Raw genomic sequence first — 25,750 nt, 5'->3', positions numbered from 1 at the left:
CCCACTGAGACTGGTTATATTGAATAAATATTTAAAAATTGCTTTTCATTCAGCATTATGAGGAGTGAAGGGAAGCGTGGTGGAAAGAGAATAAAAAAACAGAAAGAGGAGGCAGGTGAGGTGGCTCACACCTGCAGTCCCAGCACTTTGGGAGGCCAAGGCGGGAGGATCACTTGAGCCCAGGAGTTTGAGGCTGCAATAAGCTATGATTGTGCCACTGCACTCCAGCCTGGGTGACAGAGTGAGACCCTGTTTCTAAAAAAAAATTAACAAGAGAGAGAGAAAGATGAGAAAAGATTAGAAAAGAGAAAGGACAAACAGAGGGAGAAGGAAGGTAGGCAGAGGAAAGGGAGGCGTAGATAAACAGAAATTGCTACAGAAGATACATTACAGAGGTTGAAGGTGAGGGTAAGGTAGAAACCAGGGGAGAGAGCAAGAGAACGCCGGAGAGAGTGTAAGAATGAGAACATCGTATTCTCAAACCTCACAGAGACTGAGGAACGCCCAACACACCAGCATATAGTCAGCGCTCGATGTATATTAATATTTGCTGAATGCGAGTGTAGGAAAGAGAGTGGATAGCACAGTCTAAACTGTCATCCAGGCATCCTATTACCATCGTATTGTTCCCTGGGCAGAGGGTTTTATACCTTAGCTGTCTCTTCTAATGACTTTCTTTAAAAGGCTAATTTGCTTTTAAACCATGGTCCATAGCTCCACAATAGTTCTTTATTATCAAACCTTCAGAGTTTCTACTCTGAATGGCGTCCCCACGGTAGCCAATCAAGGGAGGAATCATTATTTGCATTTTAGCTCCGGTGCTCCAAAGTGTGGCAGGTCAATCTAACCAGGCTGTAGGTGATATCCAGCCTGGGAAAGATGTTCCCTGACTCAACGTTAACTCAAAGCAATGGTCAGACTGTCAGAAGCGTTAGGCACCAGGGTAGCAAGGGAGATGGTTTTAGGCCGGTGGCATCAGTCCATGACTGTTCTGGTCTTATCCAGGTACCAGCAGTGATGAACTCCAGGCTCCATCCCACACTGCCTGTGGGCTAGCGCACACTGACATCTCTGACCGATAGGGAGCAAGATCTTGAAACAGGCCTTAGGAGAAAAAGACCTTTTAGCTGAGGAATGCAAGTCCTTTTAAATTATCAGGCCCAGAAAGATATTAAATGAGACAGCAATCATGTCCTTCTCTCCTCTTTGAGCTAGCTATGTATTTCTCTCTTGAAACTGCTTGTTCTTCCAAGTAGCTATAAATTAACCTAATAAGGCCGCTCTGAACACCATAACCCACACCCTATAGCTCAACACTGTATAGCCAATCACTAATCAATATCATTTCTGTGAACCAATGGGAATTCCTGACAAACAAGTTTGTATCAGCACACTCCCTCCCTCCCCGCTACTTTCTTGCCTCTAAGAATCTGCTTATAACAAAGGCCCAATGGAACTTGTAGCTAAGATTGCTTGGGTCTGAGTCTTCCAGGCAGCTGGTCTTAACTTTGGCTCAAGTGAACTCTTTAAACCTGTGGTCCTCAACCCCTGGGCCACAGCCCAGCACCGGCCTGTTGGGAGATGGGCCGGGTATCATCACCTGAGTCCGTACCACCTCCTCCCCACCCCCCAACCCTCAGTCCTCGTGGAAAAATTGTCTTCCATGAAACTGGTCCCTGGTGCCTAAAAGGTTGGGGACCGCTGCTTTAAACCATATTTTGTGCTTCAGCCTCTTCTTTTTAGGTCGACAGGCCCTTGCTTCTAAATCTCAGGTCTAGCTGGCCCAAAGTAACGTTTAGCCCTGAGACACCGCAGAGAGCTTCCGGCCAACCCCTGTTCTACTGCTTAGCTTGTGTGCCTGGCTTGGCATCTTGGTTTTTGGCGTCTGTTCCAATTCCCTGCTGAAACTGGAGTCTGTCCCTTCTTGGCTGAGACCTGCAAGCCCCCACGGGTTCCTGCCATATGTCCTCTTCCCACCTCTTAATGACCAGTGGCACTCTCACCTAGAAAGACCACCGTCTTCTATTAATATAATCCCGGCCCCCACCTGACCAACCTCCTGTCAGAACTGGCTCCACTTAATCCTGTCCTCATGGGGTTGGGCCACTTGAAAATTAAGTCACCCACAGTAGATTTCACTTAGCCATGCTTGGATTTAGTAACCTGTACCTCTGTCCTTTCTGGGATGGGGGGGCTGATTCTTTTGTCCCAGCTTGGTCCTCACAGAACTGAAGGTGGCTTATTCTTTTCTCTCTGTTGCAAAAATCCCCTTTGTCGCCTGTTCTATTCTATGAGCAACCAAAGTTTACTCTAATTCAGCTTCTCAGGGAAACGTCTCTGCTTCATTCCCTTCTTACAACCAACCTTCCCCTCCCAACTAAAAGAACATTGACAATACTATGATACTTTTGCTTACAATTTTTCCTGATGCAGACTGGGGGCCTTGGTCAATGCCCCTTGGTGCCTGAATGAACTAAAACATTTTTTGTTTTTGTTTGAGGCACAGTCTCTCTCTGTTGCCCAAACTAGAATGCAGTGGTGTCATCAGTTTACTATAACCTCAGCCTCCAGGGTTCAAGTGATCTCTTGGCTCAGCCTCCTAAGTAGCTGGGGCTATAGGTACAAGCCACCACGCTCAGCAAACATCTTAACAGTGGTTTATTATAAAAGAGTTTGGGAATGGTTACTCTAGTACTTGTTAATGATTAGCTAATACTTTTGCGGGATGGTTAATTCTATTTTTAGTAGGAGATACGAATGAGGAAAAGGTGGTAGTTTTATCACTGCCTAGACTATTTTTATTTTATTATTATTGTTATTTGTTAGATTTAGGGTCTCATTTTGTTGCTCAGGCTGGGCTCAAGCAATCCTCCCACTGCAGCCCCGAGTGAGTAGCTGGGACTAGAAGTGTGCACCACCATGCCTGGCTAATTTCTTTTTTCTTTTTTTTTGTAGAGACAGGGTCTTGCTTGTTGCCCAGGCTGGTCCCAAACTTCTGGCCCTAAGTAATCCTCCCACGTCAGCTGCCTCCCAAGCAGCTGGGGCTGCAGGTGGGAGCCACCATGTCCAGCTGACAATTTATTTTTATGTAGAGAAAGTATTTGCTCCGCAGTCATACATGGTACCTTACATTGAGGCTAGTCATTAAATCGCTCATGCCCTTGTCACAGGGCAGGATGAGCAAAAGCGTATGGATGGTTCAGAGAAAACTCAGCTCCATGGCTGAGAAAATAATCCACTAATGATCAGTTGTTATGTAGGATAACATGTTATCATTACAAGAAACAAAATTTCAGAGAACAGGAAAACCTAATGTTACAGTTAAGAAAAATATTTTTCTCTTCTAACATCATTCCTTGATATTGCCCTCTAGTTTCTTTTTTGAGACAGAGTCTTGCTCTGTCACCAGGGTTAGAGCACAGTGGTGTCATCATAGCTCATAGCAACCTCAAACTCCTGGGCTCAAGTGATCCTCCTGCCTCAGCCTCCCAAAGTGCCAGGATTTCAGGCATGAGCCACTGCGCCACCAGGCCTGTTCTCTAGCTTTTTATCCTGACCTATGTCATGCTAATATCTGAAGAAGTGGTTAGAATAAGGTCCCATGTTTTAATACTCACGACGTCTTTTATATTGTTTCTTGTCCTCTGCATGGATTTTTCCTTGCGTCTTATAATATTGGGGGTCTTTTTTTATTTGGGGAAAGCCCCTGTTAAGATCTCAGATTGGATTGTCTTGAATTTTCACTTCCCTTATTCTCATGAAAGCCTGGGGTGCTCCCTATACCGTCCTATTCGTGGGTTCATGTCTTGGTGCTTTTGATTATCATTATTGTTATATTTTGTATTGTAAGGAATATTGCTGACAGGGCCTTATTTCACTGGGCTTGTAAATGCTGATGCTGCTGTCCTCGGGGTCAGAGAAAGGTCGCGGTCTGTTCTAAAACATAATCGCTGGCTCCACCATATGACTGTGTGTTTAATTAGTGCCCCATGCTGAATCTTCCTGCTGAAAGGGGCCCGGAGAGCACATCTGTTCTGGTCCCTTTACCTTCTGGCAGGTGGGTTCCAAACCGTGCAAGAGAGACGGCTGTTGGAATCAAACTGAAATGATCATTTTTAAGATCTTCAGAGATTACAATTCCACAGTCTCCCTTTGTGTCTGCATTTGGGGTTTACTGTCCCAGTGATGAACAGTTTCTCTTTCTATCTCCACGAAACAAATCCTATTTTAATAAAACCGTTCTCTCTTGTTTGCTCTTCTCTAATAAGGAAAACAATTGACACAACCTCTGCGAAAGAGTGTCTTCTATGCCTCAAGGTTATAGTTAGGTTATTTTAGTTGCTTTCTTTCGGTTAGACAATAGGGCATGGTCTACTTATTATTGTTTTTGAAAAAAATTTTTTTAAAAAGGGGTCTGGCTCTATCACCCAGAGCAGTGGCATCATCATAGCTCACTGCAGCCTTGGACTCCTGGGCTCAAGCCATTCTCCTGCCTCAGCCTCCCTACGGGTACCTGCCCCAGCTAATTTTTAAAAATTTTTTAAAATAGAGGGTCTTGCTATGTTGTCCAGCCTGGTCTCGACCCCTGGGCTCAAGCAATCCTCCCACTTCAGCCTCCCCAGTCTCTGGGATTACAGGTGTGAGCCACTGTGCCTGGTCATAGTCTAATTGTTAATCAGGTAACTGGTATTAGTTTCTCTTACCTTGCTATGAGGTAATCTAGGAAAACACCTGGGCTGGAATCATGATACTGCCTATCAGCTTTATAACCTTGGGAAAGTTACTTAATCTCTCCAGTTCACAGTTTTTCTTTATGGAAATGAGAGCTTCTACCCTATAGGATTTTAAAGAGAATTTGATGAATATAAAAGCCTTAGTTTGGTGCTTGGCATAGAAAATGCTCAGTAAGTATCAGCTGTTGTTATTGTTGCTTGATGGCTGTTGTGCAGCATTTGACATTGCCATCACATCTAGTTCTCCAGCCTTAATAACCTACCTAAAGTTTGTCTTTCACTAATAAATTTTTCAGACAAATCTTCTGTATTTCTTGGAGAAAAATGTCTCTGTTCCTGTGTGCTTTAGGAGTTTGCAGGGTTGTAATGCTAGAATGAGAGGATTCTAGAGACCACTTGCCAGTCACCCACAAGCTCCTGGAGAGGTGGTAGCATTATCTTCTCAGGTAAGAAAAACCTTAGTAGGCAGCTCAACAGGGGACCTGTCTCCTTGAACTGGGAAGAGACAGCATCTGCTCCTGGTTCTCTGAGAACGTTAACATGCTACAGCCAAAGCCCAGGAGAAACCAGGGCGTGGTTGATGGCACTAGGTAATGAGTGAATAACACAGCATTTCTACCTTCAGGGAGCTTACATTTTAGTGGAGAAATTCAGGCAATAAACAAACATTTAAACAAAGAAAGAGGGCCTCGTAGCCTCTGGCAGGATTTTGGTTTTTATGGCAAGTACAGTGGGAAGCAATTGGAGGGTTCTAGGCTGGAGCGTGAGGGCAGCAGTGAGCTGGTAAAAAGTGGTCACATGTGTTTTGATATTCAGACCAGCAGCTGTTGTAATTGGTTAGAGCCCAGGCCATTCTGGTTATTCAGTATTTTGAATTTTACACCTGCTTTCAAGACAGAGTAGACAAATCTGCTAATAGATTAATCGTGGAGGGTGACAGAAAAACAAAGTTTGGGTTAATGCCAAGGAGCTGAATAAATAAGAACTCTGGAAAAGGATCATGGTTTTTTTTCCTTTGTTTTTGGAAGGGGCAGGTTAAAGCCTTCTGTTTCAAACATATTGCCTTTAAACAAAATGTCAAATAGGCAGAAAGATAAGCCTGGGGTTCAGGGCAAAGGTCTAGATCAAAATATAAATTGGGCATTATCAGCATTTATATATTATTCTGGTTACTATGCTGCATAACAAAGTATTAAGTTATTAAATATGAAATGTCCGATTTCGAATCAAAAGTGTAGTTTATCATATCTCAAACAAGAAGCAGTACAATTAGTCAAAGTATGTGCCTAAACTATTGACACAGTTTTGCCATCTTAGTGGTAGCTTGTTTATGCCAGCAGCAAAGAAGCCTGAAGAGCGAGTGGCGTGGAAACTGTGAAAGGTGTTTTCCATAGCTTGTTGAGAATTGAATATTTTTCCTCATAACAAGTGGTCCAAAGCCTGGAAGAAGTGGCAGTCAGTTGGTGCAAGGTCTGGTGAATATGGTGGATGACAGAGAGTTTCTAAGTCCAGCCTCTGTAGTTTGAACAGTGAGTGTGGGTGAGTGTTGTCTTGCAAGAGATTGGCCTGTCTTTATTGACCAATCTCGGTTGCTTAATCACAAGCATCCTCACCATTTTGTCCAATTGGTTGCAGTAGACATCTGCTGTCATCAACTGACCAGGTTTCATGAAGCTGAGTGGATATTACCAGCGCTGGACCATCAATAGGCACCATTAGCTTCTGTTGATGAACATTCGGTTTTGGACTGTGTTTCGGCACTTCATCTTCCCATCCAAGTACAAACCAGGCCAGACCTTGCTTAGCTTCCGAGATGACAAGATCGGGCACGTTCAGGGTGGTATGGCCGTAGACTGGGCACTTCATCTTTACCCAACCATTGTGCCGAATGCCTGCAATTGTCAAAAAGAATCCATTTTCCATCACACAACAATACAGTGCAGAAATGGTTCATCTTCATGTTGCGACAACAAAGAAAGGCAAGCTTCAAGACTGTTAATATTTCTCTGCTGATGCTCGTTTAATTCATGTGGAACCCATCTCTCCTACTTCTTTACCTTGCCCATTTGTTTTAAATGATCCAATATTGTTGGAATAGTAATGACAAACCTTGCTGCTAATTCACATGTAGGTTGAGATGGATTCTCATTATGGCTTTCAGCTTATCATTACCACCTTGGTCTCGGGTCGCCCACGTGGCTCATTTTCAAGATTAAAATCACCAGAATGGAACTTCTCCAACCATTGACATACTGTGCATTCAGTAGCCACATCCTTCCCAAATACTTCGTTAATATTTCAAGCTATCTGTGCTGCATTTGTTCCACGACAGAACTCACATTAGAAAATAACACGGATTTCTGACTTATCCATGGTTTCACAAAAATTGCCTTTAAAAACAATTTGAAAGATAATCACAAGCCAACATGTGTGTTTGCAAGACTGAGGATGTATTAATACCTTCACAATAAAAATAAAACACGAAGTGTCAAAGTGAATTGTCAGAGATATCAACTGTCAAACTTAGTATTTAAGGAAATCAGGCATTTCATACTTAATAACTTAATACCTCAAAATTTAGCAGCTTAACACAATCATTAGGTTCATGGATGCTGCGTATCAGAAATTTGGGAGTGTGGTGAGAGCTTATCTCTGCTTCACAAGATGGGAAGTCTTGGGAGTCCTGGCTAGGGTAACTTGACCAGTGGGGGCTGGACTCATCTGGAGGCATCTCCAATCACATGTCTGGCAGCTCATGCTGCTGAATGAGTGATTATATGTGGCTTGGGCTCCCTACTAGCATGGCAGCCTTAGGACAGTTGAACTTAAAACAGCAGAACATTTTACAAAGCAGTGTAGGGTTCCAGCGACAGTGTTCTAGTGGACAAGCTGAGGCTGTATGGCTTCTTGTGGCCCAGCCTGGGAAGTTAAACAATCACTTCTTCTGAATTCTGTTTGTTACAAGTGAGTCACCAAGATTGGCCTAGATTCAAGGTGAGAGGATACAGACCCGACCTCTCAACGGGAGTGTTGAAGAATGTGTGACATGTTTTTCAAAACATCATAGACAGTATTGAAAGCCTTAAGACTCACTGAGATTACCTAGGGAATGGGTGTAGCTAGAAAAGAGAACAGGTTCAAAGATGGGGTCCTGGGCCACTCCAGTGTCTGACGATGAGGAGGATCCAGCACAAGAGACTGAGAGTGACCAGGGAGGTCACAGAAAAGCAGGAGTGTGCAGAAGCCAAGTGAAGAAAAGTGTTTCAGTGGAGAGGGTTGATCAGCCGCTGTCAAATGCTGTTAAAAGGTCAATGAGATGTGGACCGAGCATTGCCTATTGGCTTTGGTAATGTGGAAGTCACCAGAAATCTTGGCCAGAACAATTTCCAGAGTGTGGTAACTGGATTCTTCAGCTCTTATTTCTTTGGCTGCCAGCCCCTAGGTCCTGGCTATGTCACTCCCACTCCTGCCTCCGGTCTGAGAGGAACACTTTGGATTCATTGCCTTGGTTTTGTCACCACACATTGCTGCAGAGACTTTTGCCAAACATTTCCTGCTGATGAAATTTGTAGAAGAATGCCACTTAACCTCCTAATGTTCAAATTTACTAAATAGCTCTAATAGCTGACAATATCTATATTATAATATAATGTTTGACTCCAAACATATTTCTGAAAGTTCCATTTATAGTAGAGCTTGTTTATGCAGAGCTTTCACGAGAGATTTAAGTGACAGATTTAATGACAGGGAGAGGTGGGCAAGATCCATTGACAAGCAAGTGGGAAATATTAGTCTGTGAACTTAAGTAAACCTGCCCTAATAAGGAAGATTGGTTAGTTTGATTTTAACTTCTTGAGGGACAAAAACCCCAAACCAGCAAACCAAACAAGAAAGGGGAAAATAAATATGAAAAGGAAGAGGTAAAAACTGCTCCTATGTTAAAACTGTGCCATTTCAAAAGCCACTTAATGGTTATTCTGAGACAAAATATTTGTTTTATTGATTTTTTTTTCCTAGTTTGGGTAGAACTGAAACAGTGTTGATCTGATGTGTGTAAATCCTTTCCTGTTTGCCCTACATGCATTCCTTACCCATTGCCTGCTCTGCTCTACATCTTTGGGCCCAACTCACACAGACTCCCTTTCAGAGGGTCCATGTTGGCTGCAAATGGCAGGACAGGTGGGGCAAGAGGATTCCCCACCCCTCTCTCTGCCCAGGGCAGCCTCCCCAGTAGCCTTTGCGTCTATTCTGTGGCTCCAGCTTCCACCAGCCTGAGGGTGGGAGCAGCTTCCTGCTGCTGCCACACTGGGTCACCTGACTTCACCTGTGTGTGTCCTCAGCTCTTCCAGCACCCACGGAACCACGTGCCAGGATTAAGGTTTCTCTGGTTTAAATACATCGGTGATTTCTGCTTTGCTGGTGGAACCCTGACATAGCATGTGTGTTTCTCCTTCTTTTGCCCTGACGCCAGTTTCTAATTAACAGCTATATCCCACTTCATCCTTGTTACAACAGGAAGGAGTCAGGTTTACCGAATCTGCAGATCTTTCAGACCTCGCTTGCTTAGTGGTTAAAGCCACGAGCATTGGCACAAGACATGCCTGGTGTTGACTCCCAGCTCCTGTGTCCGCAGCTGTGTGATCTTTCACAAATTATCTAAGTTTAGAAGCCTCAGCTTCCTTCATCATCTATGATATGGAGATGATCATTTTCCTACTTCATATGGTTACGACGATTGAATAAATATGTGCTTAAATTACCCAAGACAGTGTTTACAGGTGTTCTGTAAAGGAAGCAATTATTAATTAGAAAGTCTTTCTTTTCCATAACATAAGCCTTCACAGTCAGTATTATGTATGTCAGGAGCCTGACATGAAGCGAAGACTAGCCTTTGCTGGCGTTTTAACCTCTGAGGTTACTAAGGCAAGTCATGCATTTGCAGGGTCAGGATGTGCTAGCTGGTCTAAAATGGGATATGGTAAAATATCCTCAATGTTACTACATAGTCAGCCCTGCCGTTGCACTCACCTTGTTTTGGGTCCCGATCTCCAACATTGAACCTACAGTTATTCTGCAGTAAGATATGCCAAGGTAAGAGTGGGGTTGATTATTATAAATCTTAATTGGTGGATCAATTCTCCTGCTCTTAGGTCTGAATCGGAAGATTAGTTGAAGAGAGCTGGTATTGGGGACAAGGCTTAATGACTTCTGTCCTGCCTTATTCTTTCCAGAAACCTTCCCAACTTATCTTCTCCTGTCTTCTTTCTTTTCTGAAACGTCAGATTAATTCCCAGCATCTTCATAAAAATTTCTCTAATTATTTCAAACAAATTGGGTGTCTGCAGTGGTATACATCTAATCTCCAGGCCCCTAAGCGGAATTTCACAAAGACCTCCTCTAGGGCTCTTTCCCCAAAGAACGCCCTGCCAGGCAGCCTGTGGGACTCTTGTTTTGCAGGAACACTTCAAGCACTGTACAGCTGCTGGGCCGTGCTTTTCTTTGGATTAAGACTGGTTTCATTAACAAGCATGTTCACACTTCAACCGGAACATTTAAAATAACACCCGCACAATGTGTGTAGTGTCTAGTTAATTATTAAGTCTCTGAGCTTGAATTATTCAAGCAAAATTGATTGGGTTCAACCTTCTTCCTTCTCTTTGTGCCTTTTTTTTTTAAAATAAAAATAAATTCTCCCCTCTACTCTCTAAATAATGTGAAAGGGTTATTTAGCAACCATCAATGCCCTGGACTGTGGGTGGTACCCAAGTGCTAACAGAATAGGTAGAGGGCTGGCGGCTGGACTCTTTTGTTAAAAACACATCTACTTCTCATGTACTCCCATTGTTAATTAGCATTTATTGAAACCTAACGTGTTTTAGTTTCTCTCTTTTAAACTTCTTTATAGTTACTTATACGAGTAAGTTGGATAAGTAGGTATTTGGAGCCAGTTCTTTGGTGTACCGCACTTGAAAAAGCAGAAGGAATTGCTTCCTTCTAGCTACTTCATCTCATGGTCAATGAAATTGTTAAATGTGTTGGCTTCACTATTAAAAACCATATTGTTGAAGAACATTTGTTAACCTGAAAAGATGGTTCATAATACATTGCTAATTGCAAACAGGAGGCTATAAAACTGCTTTACTATGTATCATTTTTTGTTAAAATGCACAGGAAAAAGACTTGAATAATGAACACCAAAATATTGACTATTATCTGTGTTAGGATTAAATTTTTCTTTTTGCTTTTCTAGTTACTTTTATAATTAGACAACACACAAAGATGTCATGGCTGGAAATGACTGACCTTTTGGCTGAACCTATTTATCACTCTTGTCAAGAGCACATTGAAAAAAATCGCTGTTCTTATTGTGTTACAAGCAAGTGTAGACTTGGCAAGTGTAGATTTCACAAAAAATTCACAATAGTTTGTGAATCGCAACAACTAGAGTCAACTTGTTAGCCTTTGTTTTTAGACTTTACGTCTAGACCTTCATTTCTAGCTCTTTCTCAGCTTCCATATCATGGAGATGTAAAAAAATGCAATCGTGGGCATTAAACATAGAAAACACCTGCCCCACAGGTGCGACGAAGGAATATAAAAATCATTGCATTTTGGAGAAAGATGAAAGGAGACGGCAGTTTCGAAAGGAAAGAACAGAAATGCAATGACCCGGGTTTGTGGTCTTAATTTAAATGTACGACCTTCCATGAGAATTTTGTAAACAGAGCTCTCCCTAAAACGTAGACTCACAAAAACCTGCAAGGCTCCTACAGGCATCAGGTGCGTGGCTCGTCAGCAACTCGCCTTTGCTGCCCAGATTCCCGCGTGGTGCCACTGGGTTACAAGTCTGCGTGTGTGCAGGGTTGGTGACAATGGGGATCTGTCTTGACTCCCTTCATAGCCTGCATCCCCCCCAGGTGGGAACCGTGGCTTGGGAAAAACAGGCAGCAGCTAGAATAGCTCGGGAGCAGAAAACACGAGGCTCCACGTAGGAAAACTTTGGGGAACAGGGGTGGGAATGCTGTCCTTTGCGCGCACACACGACTCAGGTGATAGCGCGCACAAGTCTGTCATTGTTTTTGTCCTGGGAAGCAACACGAGCAGTGCTGCCATGAGACACGCCAGAAATGACGACGCTGGAGGGTGCGAGGACGGAATTTGGGGGCCGGGTGGCGAGCAGGTCAAGGCGGGAAAGGCACCGTCCTTCCCAGACCTGCTGGAAGCCGGGGCCGTCTGCTTCCGGGCCCCGCAGCCCACGTGCCGGACAGGTGGCGTCTCCGGGGACGAGGAGGAAGCCCCGGGGGCGGCGGCGCAGCTCCGGGTCCTGCAGCGGCTCCGCGGCTCGGCCCGGTCCTCCCGCCGCCGCCGCGGCCTCGCGGGTCCGTCCGCGTCCCTGCATTCCGCGCCGCGGTCCCCGCCCGTCCCCTCAGGCGGGCGCAGCGACCCGGGCCCGCGTCCCCCCGGGGCCTGCGCGGGGAGCGGCCGCAGGTCGCCGCCCGGCCGCGGCGGGGGGCGCGCGGAGGCGAGAGGCCGTGAGCGCGCGCGTGGGAGCGGGCGGCGGCCGCCATATTGCATCCGGGCGCCGCGCGAGCGTCCGCCTGCGAGCGAGCGGCGGCGACCGGGGAGCCTCGCGGGGCCCAGGGCGCGGGCGCGACGGGAGCGGGCGGGCGGGGGAGGGCGGGCAGCGGGAGGAAGGGAGTGGCTGGGAGCCGGGCTGCGGCAGCCTCTGCTCTCCTCCCCGCAGGCGCCGAGCCCTCCTCCTGCGCCTCGGTCGCCTCCCTCCGCGCTGAGGAAAGATGCCCTTCGCGCAGGGCTGTGAAGAAGGGGGACGAGCCGCTGCTGGAGCCGCCGGGACCGCCGCCGCCGCCCGTGTCCTTTGAATCCAGCAGAGCACCCCCCCCCCCCCCGGGCATCGGAGGCTCCGGCGCGGCGGTCGCCGTGCGGGTGTGGCGGACACCGGGCTCTCCGCGCGGCGCGGCCGGGCCCGGCCCACGAGCGGCCGCCGCCATGGAGCGGGCTCGGGCGGCCAAGTAGCCGCCGCCGCCGCGGAGCCGCCTTCCCACCCCCGGCCGCGCCGCGGGTCAGGCCCCTGGGAGACGCCGGGAGAAAAATGATGAGTTTTCTCCGGAATGCGTTGAAAACAGGACTGACTGAGAAGCCTTAAAAAAAGAAGGACCTCGGGAGGAGAAGGGAGAAGCCTCCTCCGGGCGAGACTGGGCGAGCTGCGAGCCGAGGGGCAGCTTCGGGGACCTCGCCCCGGCCCTTTCCCGGCGGCGGAATTGCCGCCGATGCGTTATCCAAGCGGTGGTTGGGAGGACTTGCAGCAACGTTTTTGGTTTTCCCTCCCCCTTCTATACGTTCTGGTTTTTTTTTTTTTCCTCCCTTTTCTATTTTTCTTCTTCCCGGGAAGCGAATTGCTGATGCAAATCGGACTTTATTCATTAATGATGCAACCGGATTCGTTTCAGGATTATGTTGCACGAGTTGAATTTTGAATGAAGGAGAAGAGTCTTTTTTTTTTTTTTAAAGAAGTGTCGGTTCTTTAGTCCGTTGTACTTTTAATTATTATTTTATTTAAATATACGATTTAATTGTATTTTTCTTTTTAAAATGTATCAAATATATATTTTATGGTAATGTGCCCTCAGAATATGTGTATATGGGTGAAATTGAAGACGCTGCAGTTAAGTGAGGTGACTGGCGTGTTGGATGTTTAATTCAGCACCGGCATTTCATGACAGTTGTTGGAATAACAAGTGGTTTATTTTTAAAACCACCCCTTTTGAAATTTAGATTCGAATAATAAAAGTAAAGATCGTGATAATAATTTCAAGGAAAGCCAGCAGAAATTGAAGCAAACATGTCTGGAGAAGTGCGTTTGAGGCAGTTGGAGCAGTTTATTTTGGACGGGCCGGCTCAGACCAATGGGCAGTGCTTCAGCGTGGAGACGTTACTGGATATACTCATCTGCCTTTATGATGAATGCAATAATTCTCCACTGAGAAGAGAGAAGAACATTCTTGAATACCTAGAATGGGGTAAGTTTGTATTTTTTAAAAAAATTCAATCTTTAGATGGGCATTAGGGTTTAATTGTTATAGAGAGTTATCGTGAGTAAACGCTTTACTCTGTAATGAAAGAAAAAATATATATCCACAGTACTAAAATAGACACCAATTATTCGAGGGTTTTTTTCCTAGTTTTTAGTAATTATTTTCCCAGGAGTAAAACCATGCCACTTAATTGTTGCCTTGACTTAAGGCCTGGCTAATGTGGAATTTATGATGAAGGACATGTGTTTTTAGGTCAACAATAAGAGATTTTAAATAAATCCTGTGATGGGCAAATGTGGGATATTGCTCACCTAATGCATGGCAGCATAATAGCCATTAAATTGAAAGGCGTTCATTGGTGGAAACATTCCTTTCCAGACTATGGAAATCATTCCCAAAATGGGAGGAGATATTAAAATATCTGTGTTTATCTTAGGCCAACAGGAGCCTGAAGGTGATGATCAGTGGGTTTTATTTCATGTCTATGTAGAATAAGCAAAGGGAACTACTTATCATTGGCTTTCCAAAAATTGTTATGTTTGTAGTAGAAAATGACATAGTTTAAAAATTTTGTGATAGTAGTTGATGGCAGCTCCCAACTGAGAGTTAGATTTAACTCTAATTTAAATCTAAACTGGTTAGATTTTTGGTTCCATTCTTATAGATGTAATTTAGAAGACTGACTTTAGTGGACTAGATCTATGATGTGAGCAAATGCTCCATGTGACCTTCAAGCTTGAAGGCTTGGCTTAAGTTCTTCAGCTTCTGTTATATCCAGGGCGCACTGTAACGCCCAGAAGTTCTCTATTGGAAGAAGTACACAGGATCACCCAGAGGCTATGGTGGTACATTGGCTTTTGAAGGATTTTGGCCAAATAGTATTTTGTACCTTTGGCATACAAATAATTTTAGTTTTTTAGAAAATTTGTGTACTAAAGTATCTTTGTTCCCAAGTAAAACTTTATTTTCTTGAAGTAAAACTCAAGTGCTGATTATTTCATTGTTTTGGATTCAAAATTTATTAAAAATTCGTTTCTCAGGTAAACTACTGATTCAAGAATGACTGAACATACAAACTTTAATTATTCAATTTGCCAGTATTGGAAGATTTCTAGCAACATGATGTCATGAGGTTTTAAAAAAATATATAAATGTGGATAGGATGATTTTAAAAAAGACTACCAGACTCATAATGGGAATGTGAGAAATCTAAACCGTCTTTTAAGTGACTTCTCTCTTAAGAGTGAGATAATTTTGACTTTGATACTGGTTTTTTGAGTACATGTCTTTTATGTGTAAAGTATTTTACAAAGCATATGTAGTTTTACATCTCACGTTTCATAACTTTAGAAGTTTTGTAGCTTTTTTTTAAGAATTAAAATATTTGATACAGAGTTGGAATTGGAGTTCTTAAATTATGGTTCCATAGTGACACTCTAGTCTGCAATTATGATTGTCATTTAATATCCTTTCTTATCTGTAAAATTAAGGGAGAACTGTTTGTACCAGTAGTGAATATAATTTTATAGGTGATTTATGACTTTTATCATATCATAAAATCATATCCTCCTTTGCCTTCTGGTTATTAGAGTTTACATAATAGTTTTATGCTGTGAGATATTTGCTGTATTATAAGAATAATTTATATTTTCCATTAAATATGTTTTCTTTCTTCTGTATGTACAAAAACACCTTGCTTATATATTTTTGTAAGCCAAATAAGCCAAAACTCAAATAAGTGTTTGGCTGAATATGTATGATTTTTATTAATATATTTTAAATAATTTCAAACCAGCCTTTTCACAATTTAAGGTAAATTAGATTTTTGTAGTACCCTTCACATTTTGTCTTATTAGAAGTTTGATGTATGGCATAACAAAAATGTACAATTTCTTAAGTAAACTCCTATTGTTTTTCAGTAATAGAGAACAAAGTAATAGAATTTTAAGGAATTATTTTGTATACTTTAGGGCTAGACAGTGTCTGTTAAGTCTTAGGCATTTTTAAGTCCGAATATGAGTTCTTGAACGGTGGGGGTTATGAGCCACAGAAGTTTGGGTAAAGAGTAAGAAAAGAAAGTCAAGAATGGAAAAGCCGTCAAGAAGTGTGTCATAAGTAGTAGTATTTACTATCCTTAAGATATTTGAGAATTTAGGTTAAGAATGCCAGTCTTTTCATTTAGGTATTGAAATATACCAGCTGTTCTTCATGTATGAATTGCTATATTTTGAGGAAATGTCCTATTTTATTCTCATTACCTAACATATAAGAAACACTTTAGATGAAGGATGTTTCCAGATTGACCTCAGTTTAATGTTTCAAACATTATTTTTTGGTTCTTTGATGGAAATTTATAGGGACTGTTGTTGGGGTTAAATTTGATAATTTAGATTTGCCCTAAATGATATAACTTTTAGTTTGATTTTTAGTAATTCAAAAAATAATGGGTCTTTAAATCTTCAAAAGACCCAATATTTGCAATGGGAGATCAATATATTTAAATACTCTGTATTATATATTTGTGTTCAGAATTTATATTAATGAAAGTTTCAGCTAGATGCTCCTTATTTTTATGCTGATAATAGGTTACTTTTACAGTGGAGTCAGCCAAGATTCTAACTGGCTGTATTGCTTCATTTCCATCAATTTCATTTTATTCCTGGTTATGGTCCATTTCATTTTTTATATTGGTACAGTTAATGTTTTCTTCATAAGAAAACCGACAATTTAAAGTCAGATGTGTTGTTTTCCTTTGACAGCATTCCTTGCTTTTGGTGCTGATGGCTTCAGGGAGGAAATAAGTAGAGCAGAAGAGGGGATTAGGCCAATGAGCACTAGAGCAAGGGGATAAAAGTGCCTTAAGACCATAGATCACTTTTAAATTTAATAATATGTGTTATTTTCCAGTTGTAGCTAATAAGATTTGAAGGACTATGTTTTTTGTCTCCTTTGTTTTTTAAGTTGTTGAAATGATTATGGTTTGTATGTTTGTTTATAAAATAATAGTTTGGATGTCAAATATAACTCTAGAAAAAGTTACAGTGGAGTTATAGAAGTAGAAATAACTTTTACATTAGAAACTGATTTGCTAGTAATGACTAAATGAATACATTATTCATTGAATTGGCTACTCCCTACTTTGAAATGGGAAATTGGAATTTTAGGGAGTTCTTTACCAATTTACTTAGAAAAATAAAGTAAGATAATATAATTCAATACAAAAGAAATGTGCAAGGCTATATGTGGATCAATGTTTTTTGATGCTTTCTGAATCTTGAACTTTGTAATATTTCATACAAATTATCATTAAATAACAGTAATTTTATAGTTTATTCAGATTTTATGTATATACACAGAAAATAGTCTGATTAATAAGCTTATTACAAGAGCACATCAGCAGGTACTATGGTTTAAACTTTTTTTCAGAGTAATTGTAAAGCTATTCACATTTTTTTCTATGTGTGGGTTAATTGAGTGGGGGTGATTATGGCTTGATGAGAAGGATCTGATCTTTTCTAGGATACTTCCCTTGTTTGTGTCTGCTGTTCCTCATTGTTAGCTTTCCCTCCGTAGAATTCACTAATGATACCAAATTATCAAAATGGTTATTTTATACCAATGATTAAATTTATTTTTATTTAAGAACTCAATTAGGATCGTTATAAATGTCTTTAGAAATTTTAGTTAAGCACTTGTTTCGTTTTTACTAGCCACCTGATGTGCTATTCTAGTCTAAGAATGTTAGTGAATAAGTATAATTATTTTATCCAACACAGTGCTGGCACATGGTAGACGCATGTTCAAGAAGTGATGGCTATTATTACAGCATTTCTCTTTCTTCTATTTCTCTCTCTCTCTCTCTCTCTCTCTCTTAAGAAGTCACACTTAGAGGTGGTAGTTGCCAGATGGTGATGGTTACTGCAACAACTTGATGTTCATTAGTTAATGTTTTTAGGAACATAAACTTTTTTTTTTTAAATATTGCTTTGTGAGTGAGAAGAGCATGTCAGGATTAACACTTTAAGAATTCTAGAAATATATTTATTTCATGTGGAAATGTAAGGCATACCTTAGCATAGCAGTATAAAAACAAATAATACGTTGTAAATTTTATGAAAGATCCCATACTTCTTAGGACTTGAATACATTTACACAGTAAGCCCAGGCTATTTTAGGGTAAAAGAATTAGCTTAGCTCATATTATTATTTTATTGTAGTACTTTTCTGTGGCAGTCAAAATTTTTTTCCCCAAACTTTTTCTCTCTTGTTACATTTATTGCCAGTTTGTTGTGTGTGTAGCTCATTGTTTTTCACCCTGCTGGTTGTGATAGGTTTTTTTTTTTTTTTTTTTTTTTTGAGACAGAGTGTCACTTTGTTGCCCGGGCTAGAGTGAGTGCCGTGGCATCAGCCTAGCTCACAGCAACCTCAGACTCCTGGGCTTAAGCGATCCTACTGCCTCAGCCTCCCGAGTAGCTGGGACTACAGGCATGAGCCACCATGCCCGGCTAATTTTTTTGTATATATATATTTTTTTAGTTGGCCAGATAATTTCTTTCTATTTTTAGTAGAGACGGGGTCTCACTCTTGCTCAGGCTGGTCTCGAACTCCTGACCTCGAGCGATCCACCCGCCTCGGCCTCCCAGAGCTAGGATTACAGGCGTGAGCCACCGCGCCCGGCCTGTGATAGGTTTTAAAATCAGTTTACTAGGCCTAACCAGTATTTAAAAAATTAAATAGACTAAAATGGAAAATATCAGGTACATCATATGTAGAAAAAATAGTTCTGTAAAACATTCTTTTCTTATATTTCTTATTCTTGTATTTCCTACTGTAGATTGAGATCAAAAGAGTTTGAAATACTTTAGTGTAGATGAAGCTATAATATGTTGATTGTTAAATAGTGAAAATACTATAGACATAATTCCCTTTTTCAAAAAGAACATATGATAGATTAGGGACCTACTGAAGAACTGAGGGGAAGTAAGGACAAGATACTTGGAAAGAGACAGAAGGAGGTGGGGGAAAGGGGAAAGGGAGGAATGGGAATGAATATGGAGGGGTGAGGTAGTAGGGGGAGAGAATGAGAGAAACAGGAATGAGTATACTGTGTGCCTGGGTTGCTACTTGAGTCTGACCTGTGACTGACTGGGCATTTTTAATTTTGAAGACCTTAATGAACAGAGGAATTAACTTCACTCCTTTGTATTTTCTTTGATGGTTCATTGTTTCTTTCTCATTTTGGTTTTCTGACTTTGGGCTAATGAGTGTTGACTTTCATTGATCATCAGAGGTGTATAGTTTGTTTAATTTGAGGAATAACTATAGACCTGTAAACAACAGTAGTAGTTCCTTGGTTATATCTTTTCATTACTCCAGGTGAACTTCAGGGTTGATGTAGGTGAGGATTTGCTAGTTCTATTAGATTTTTCTAATCCCTTGTTACTCATGAAACTGCCAGTGAAAGTGACTTCAGGTTTTAAGTATTGAAGACCAGCAGTTGCTTAGGTGCTTTTGCTATACCTTGATGAGTTAAGTTCTTTCCATAATGATTTTTGTTTTTGAATGACCCACACTGTAAGTATAGGTCATACCAGCCATAAGAATGACTTTTCTTTTGTTGTTGCAATGGCTAAAGCCCCATTTTGAGATACTGTTGCTAGTTACCTATGACCTTGCCCTCACTAAAAATCATAACTAAAAAACATTTAAAAACAGACTATAAGCTCAGGTATGTGGTGAAGCTGACATACTGATACGGTATCATAAAGATTTTCCATACTCTCTACTTACAAAGATTTTTAAGAATTTATGGTTAAAACCACAATAATATTTGCAAGTCTAGTGTAATTTCTATGTCTGCCTTTTTGCTGCATACCTTTATAATGTGTCACCCCATTTTCTGACGATGCATGCTAGGTTGACAGTTTTTTCTAGGAGTCCATTGTGTATTAGGTTGCTTGAGGTTGTGATTAAGTGTGATCATATTTGTTTCTTTTGCCTGTGTGCCTGTGATAATCCCAATTAAGTGCAGCAGCTCATGGGTTATCCTGGTTTTATTCAACCTCTGTACATCTGGCCCAGTTGACTTCTCTGTATTAAACATGTATAAATGAATTACATTCCTTGATCTTATTGACCTTATTAAGCGTGCTTTTGTTTTTCCATTAAATGCTAAATAATCTGTAACGTCATTATTACATGTTCCTCTAACCTGAAAATACTGTGAATCCTCCACATCCAGGACCTTTGTTTAGCAGAAGGAATTAAAAAAAAAAACCACTTTTAACATGATCCTTTGATCGTGTCAATATTCTGCTTAATATCCTTCAGTGACTACTGAATAGATTTCAGGATGACATTTAAACTCCTTAGCGTGGTATACAGGATTTTTTTATATGATCCTTGTTCGTAATCTTTTTCTTTACATTTAGGAAATAATTTAAAAAAATTTGAAACAATCTAAAACTTACAGAAAAATTAGTAGTATAATCTTTTTGGTCCTGAACCATTTGAGAGTAAGTTGCCTTATTTGGTAAATCTGTCATCCTCAAATATATGTATGTTTGTGTGTATTTTCTACATTGTTCTACATAACCACAATACGACTATTAAAATCAAGAAATTAACATTGATGCGTTACTATCATCTGATCCTTAGGGCTGAATTGCTCAGGAAGGAGAAGGGAGCAGCTCTTTACCATATATGTTTTTTTCTCACTCTCACCTTTAAAATTGTTTTAAAATAACAAAATTTACATGTAGTAAAATTAACGATTTTTGATGTACATCCTATGAGGGTTTTTTTTTTTTTTTTTGAGACAGAGTCTCACTCTGTTGCCTAGGCTAGAGTGAGTGCCGTGGCATCATCCTAGCTCACAGCAACCTCAAACTCCTGGGCTTAAGCGATCCTACTGCCTCAGCCTCCTGAGTAGCTGGGACTACAGGCATGCACCACCATGCCCGGCTAATTTTTTTTCTGTATATATTTTTAGTTGGTGAGATAATTTCTTTCTATTTTTTTTTTTTAGTAGAGACGGGGTCTTGCTCAGGCTGGTCTCGAACTCCTGACCTTGAGCGATCCACCTGCCTTGGCCTCCCAGAAGGCTAGGATTACAGGCGTGAGCCACTATGCCCGGCCTCCTATGAGTTTTTAACAACTGTGGAGTCATATGACCACTACCGCAGTCAAGGTGCAGAGCAGTTCCATCATCCCCAAAACTCTTTTGCTTACCTTTTCTACTACTCACCTTTAAGCCAGATTAATTGAAGCTGGCTTAAAAGCAGTAGGACTCTAGAGCACCTCCCCTACTGCATGCCTCTGGGCTACTTTATCCCTCTCTTCCTTAGATAAAGATTAGATTTTTCTTCTCTGTAAAACAGAGGTTTTCTGGGTTGAGCAACTTCAGGCATAGTTTATGGTGGGCATTTCGTATTGAAAATAGGGGAATTAAATAAATGTTTATGTACTTCTGCTTGGCTACCAGCATGCTGGTAACTAGGCCTTTATTACAAAGACAGAAGATTAGAAGAATCTTTTTTGGAGAATCTGACCAGCCCAAGAGGAAAGACCTAAAGATACATAATAGCTATCAGGGGTTCCTCAGTAAAGGAATTAGGTAATCACATTACTATAAAGTTTGTTATCACTGGGTTTCACCCAAGGGTTCAGAAGATCTTCAAATCATCTTTTCATTTTCTTTTTTTTCCTTTTTTTGAGACAGAGTCTCACTCTGTTGCCTGGGCTAGAGTGCCGTGGTGTCAGCCTAGCTCACAGCAACCTCAAACTCCTGGGCTCAAGCGATCCTCCTGCCTCAGCCTCCCAAGTAGCTGGGACTACAGGCATGCGCCACCATTCCTGGCTAATTTTTTCTATATATATTTTTAGTTGTCCAGCTAATTTCTTTCTATTTTTAGTAGAGACAGGGTCTCGCTCTTGCTCAGGCTGGTCTTGAACTCCTGAGCTCAAACAATCCTCCCGCCTCGGCCTCCCAGAGTGCTGGGGTTATAGTTGTGAGCCATCATGCTCGGCCTGTTTTCTGTATAGACATTTTAAAGTGTTATGTAAACATCTACTTAATTACTTTTAGTTTAAACTCCGAGAAGTGATCAAATCATGTTAAGAGTGCTGAATAGGAGCCATAAAAATGATTTTCAGATAATCTCTGTTCTCACCCTAAGAATATTAATATTGCCTTCCTAGGCAATATTTACTCATTAACTTTAAAGTTTTCTTTTCCTTTTAATCATTAGAACTCTTTTTCCTGACTGACTGCTCTGGTTTTACCCACAGCCAGGTGGTTCTCCCCTTCCCCTTTTGTTGTTAAAGCACGTGTGCTTCCCAGGGTTATTCATGGGTTCCTCACGGGGCCAGAGTGGAAGTTGAGATCTCTTGAGTCTCTGGGCAGTGCTGATCCCCCTCCTGTGCCCCGACCCCTGAGTTTTGTCCTCAACTTAATTGCCTGAGTTGGAGCACTTGCAAAAGTTCTAGCTCTGGTTAGTGGGTAGGGGGTACTCAGAGACTTCTTAATAATTGCTGCCTGTTGCTCAGGGCCTCCAGGTCCTGCTGCGTCTGACTCAGCTCAGGCCTGGGGGACCAGCCATAGGAGATTCACCAACTGGAGGTGGGCAGCCCTGTGGGCTCTGAGGTGCTTTCAGGGCCTCTGGGACAGCAGCTTCTGAGGGCCTCATGCCTACTGGACCATGGGATCCAAGAGAAGGGCCCTTGCCTGGAATTCCAAGGGCGGGGGCGAGGCTGGTGGCCACTGGCTGGCTGACTGCCTGTGTTGCACTGGCTGGGGAGCTGGGCGTGTTCATTGCCTTAAGAGCTGTTCTGAGGAGTTTCCCAGCATGCCTGGGGTAGGGTGGGGATAAAAAGGGAGGCTGAGGGCTAGGACACTAAACCTACCCACCCCTTCCCCTGGATCTGGGTAAAACCAGAGCAGCCAATCAAGAAAGAGAGTCCTAATGATTAAAAGGACTTTTTTTTTTTTTTTTTAAATAAACTGCATCAGGCTAGGAGTTTTGTTAGGGCACCAGGCTGCACCAGGTTGACTTTCTTAGTTTGACTTGGTGTAAATTTTCATAAGGCTCAGCATTCTCTGCATTCACATTGGCCATGGTGTTTGTGGAGATGGAGGATTGGAATTTGAGAGAATTTGGTGAGGAGAGAGGCAGCAGACCTGGCATGATACTCTGGACTGTGGAACAGGCACTGCCTAGCTGCTGATGGAGTCTTGGCCACAAGGAGCAGCGAGTCTGTCTCAGGGGACCACAGGTGCAGAGGCGATCAGAGGCGGCCCCGACTCTCTGACGTCTTGTGCTGGGGTCCCTGGCCTGGCGAGCTTACCTTAGGGTAAGGCGAAGAGGGGCAGGCTAAGAACATGATCCCCATCCCAGCCAAAACAATCCTCACGTACTATAGATGATCCCTGTTAGAAAACGCAGATTCTAGAATGGAGTCCATTTTTAATGTATTACCATTTACTTACATCAATTAAACTTGAATTTTTTTGTAAGTATAAATTGGCATTTTTATTTCTAAAAGGTCTACTAAAGCTCAGGAGATAATCTAGTGTATTGTCTCCTAGTGTTCAAATTGGGGTATCTGTATCCATGGTGCATGAAGACTTCCCAAGGGTTATGTGGATACATACAGTTTTAAGGGAATTAGTTTCTCGTAAACTTCCTTTCAACTTCCCTAAGTACGCTTTTCTAAAATCTGTCTGTTGAGAACATTCCGAAATCTGTTGATATTCTTTTTCCATTCCCATCTTACAGTTGGTCATTTCCCATTCTTATAAAATAAAGGCATATTTCTCACTCATCTCAAATCTTGCTGTAGTACGATGCCTGGGGTTGTGAAAATCTCCTCGGTACAAAACAAAAGGGACCGTTTGAGAATGTGCAGCTCCTGAGGGAGGGCAAAAAAAAAAAAGCTTCTATAAACAGTACTGAAGCAGATGTTTTATTTCACTAGCTTACAAACAGTGGCTAAACTCTATTATCCATTATTTGAATTAAAAATTAAAGTCAGACTTGTTCTAACAGAAAAGTTATTTTTGTTGTTGGTTGACAGTGAGGACTGGCTTTGCCAAATATATGGTGGACATTTTCCATAAATTTTCATAAATTCCGGGTTTTGATGGAATTCTATTTAAAGCACATATGCAATCTGAAATATATTGGAAATTACATCATTTACAACCATTTAAACCTCCAATTAAACATTTGAGCTATAATTTAAAAGTGTTTAAGGCAATCATGGTTTTTCAAAACCTTTGTGGAGACAGTATGTGAACAAAAATATTTCATGACCACTGCTAGCGTGCAGTGGAGAAAGCCTGGGCTTTCGACTCAGTCTGATGGCCCGGCTTTGCATCTTGTCTTTGGCAATATTGGCTTTAGAAATTAATTTAAAAACTACTTACAGGTTTTATCCAGTATATATATTCCTAGTTTTCTAAGAGGTTTAAAATTTTTTGTTATTTTAATATAAACTGGCATTGAATTTTTTATCACTTTTTGCATTTATAGAGATGACAATATGATTTTCATCTCTTTTTATTCCATTAATGTGGTGATTAACATTGAAGTTTAAATATTAAATCAATCTTCCATTCTTGGATTAAGCTCATCTTGGTTGTGATGTATAACGTACTTCTGGATTTGATTTACAAATGCTTTGATTAGGATTTTTTTTTTTTTTTTACTATGTTCACAAGAGAGATTAATCTGTAGTTTTCTTTACTTATATTGTCCTTGTAAGGTTTTGGTGTCAGGATTATGCTGTGCACATAAAACAAGAATCTGGGATGTATTCCCTCCAGTAATGTTGGTATTATTTCTACCTTTAATATTGGGAAATTTGGAAGAATTCAGTGGTAAATCCATTTCATTCTGGAGTTTACTTTCTGGAAAGATTTTAAAATACAGATTCAATTTTTTTATTAGATACAGGGTTATTCAAGTTTTCTATCACTTCTTGATTATTTGACAAGTTGAATTTTTCTAGGAACTCGCACACTTCTAATTTTAAAATTTATTGGCATAAATTTGTTCACAATAATTTTGTTTAATCTCTTAACATCTGTAATTATGTACATTTTTTCATTTCTACTGTTAATTATTTGTGTCTTCTCTTGATCACTGTTTGTAGAGATTTATCTTTTGAAAGAGTCAATTTTTTGTGGTTTATTTTCTCTTTAATATTTCTCTATTAATCTCTACTCATTTGTATTCTTTCATTTACTTTTATTTTTTCATCTTTTAAAGTTCTGTGATTAGCTCGTTAATTTTCAGTATTCTTTTCTAATATAAGTTTTAAGTCTTAAGATTTCTAATTATCACCCTAGTTGCATCCCATACGTATTGATATGTTGTCTTTTCATTATTGTTCCATTCTGAATGCTAATTTCCTATTTCTATTTTCCTTTTTGACCTGTGAGTTGTTTAGAGCTATGTTTTCATTTCCAATGCCTTTTTTTTTAAAAAGTCATTAGTTTAAAATATTTGACTTATTTGTGTCACATCACAGTATTTAATATTTATAAATATTGATTACAGAGAGATATGTATTAAAATTACCTATCTTGATGGGAGATTTGCCAATTTTTCTACATAACTCTTGCCAGTTTTTGCCCAATATTACTTTGAGGCTAAGTTAATTAGGTACCTAAACTGTAGAATTATTATATTTCCCTGATGGAACTGTACCTTATCTAATGGCAGTCATTATCCGTAGTGAGGCTTTTTGCCTTAAAATTCCCCTGTTTCTCCTCATGTTACTATAAATAATGTACCTTTATTTGGACATTAGTTATCTGGTTTATCTTTTTCCATCTTTTTAATTTTATTTTTTCTGTATCCTTGTGTTTAGATGGTTTTTGGAACACCATATAACTGGATTTTTCACCCTTAGTGTGTGAAATCTTTGTATTTTAACTGGAGCATGTAGGCTATTTACATT

At 40.9% G+C, this 25,750-nt stretch overlaps 1 protein-coding gene across 7 annotated transcripts in view; it reads left to right on the top strand.

The window, feature by feature from the left end:
- The first annotated feature begins 12,776 nt into the window (after positions 1–12,776).
- CDC42BPA (CDC42 binding protein kinase alpha) overlaps positions 12,777–25,750 on the top strand; it is a 153,562-nt gene continuing 140,588 nt past the window's right edge. For 3 of the 7 annotated variants that reach the window (XM_045537157.1, XM_045537155.1, XM_045537154.1), the window contains exon 1: positions 12,779–13,771. In XM_045537157.1, the coding sequence (XP_045393113.1) occupies positions 13,594–13,771 (178 nt within the window). In that variant the 5' untranslated portion in view covers positions 12,779–13,593. Of the gene's footprint in view, positions 13,772–25,750 lie in introns of all 7 variants that reach the window. The other 4 variants (XM_045537159.1, XM_045537156.1, XM_045537161.1 and 1 more) reach the window with 3 other exon arrangements.

This window comes from Lemur catta, chromosome 25 (assembly GCF_020740605.2).
Source record: "Lemur catta isolate mLemCat1 chromosome 25, mLemCat1.pri, whole genome shotgun sequence".
Lineage (NCBI taxonomy): Eukaryota > Metazoa > Chordata > Mammalia > Primates > Lemuridae > Lemur > Lemur catta.
This window is presented reverse-complemented; position numbering and strand designations above follow the sequence as displayed.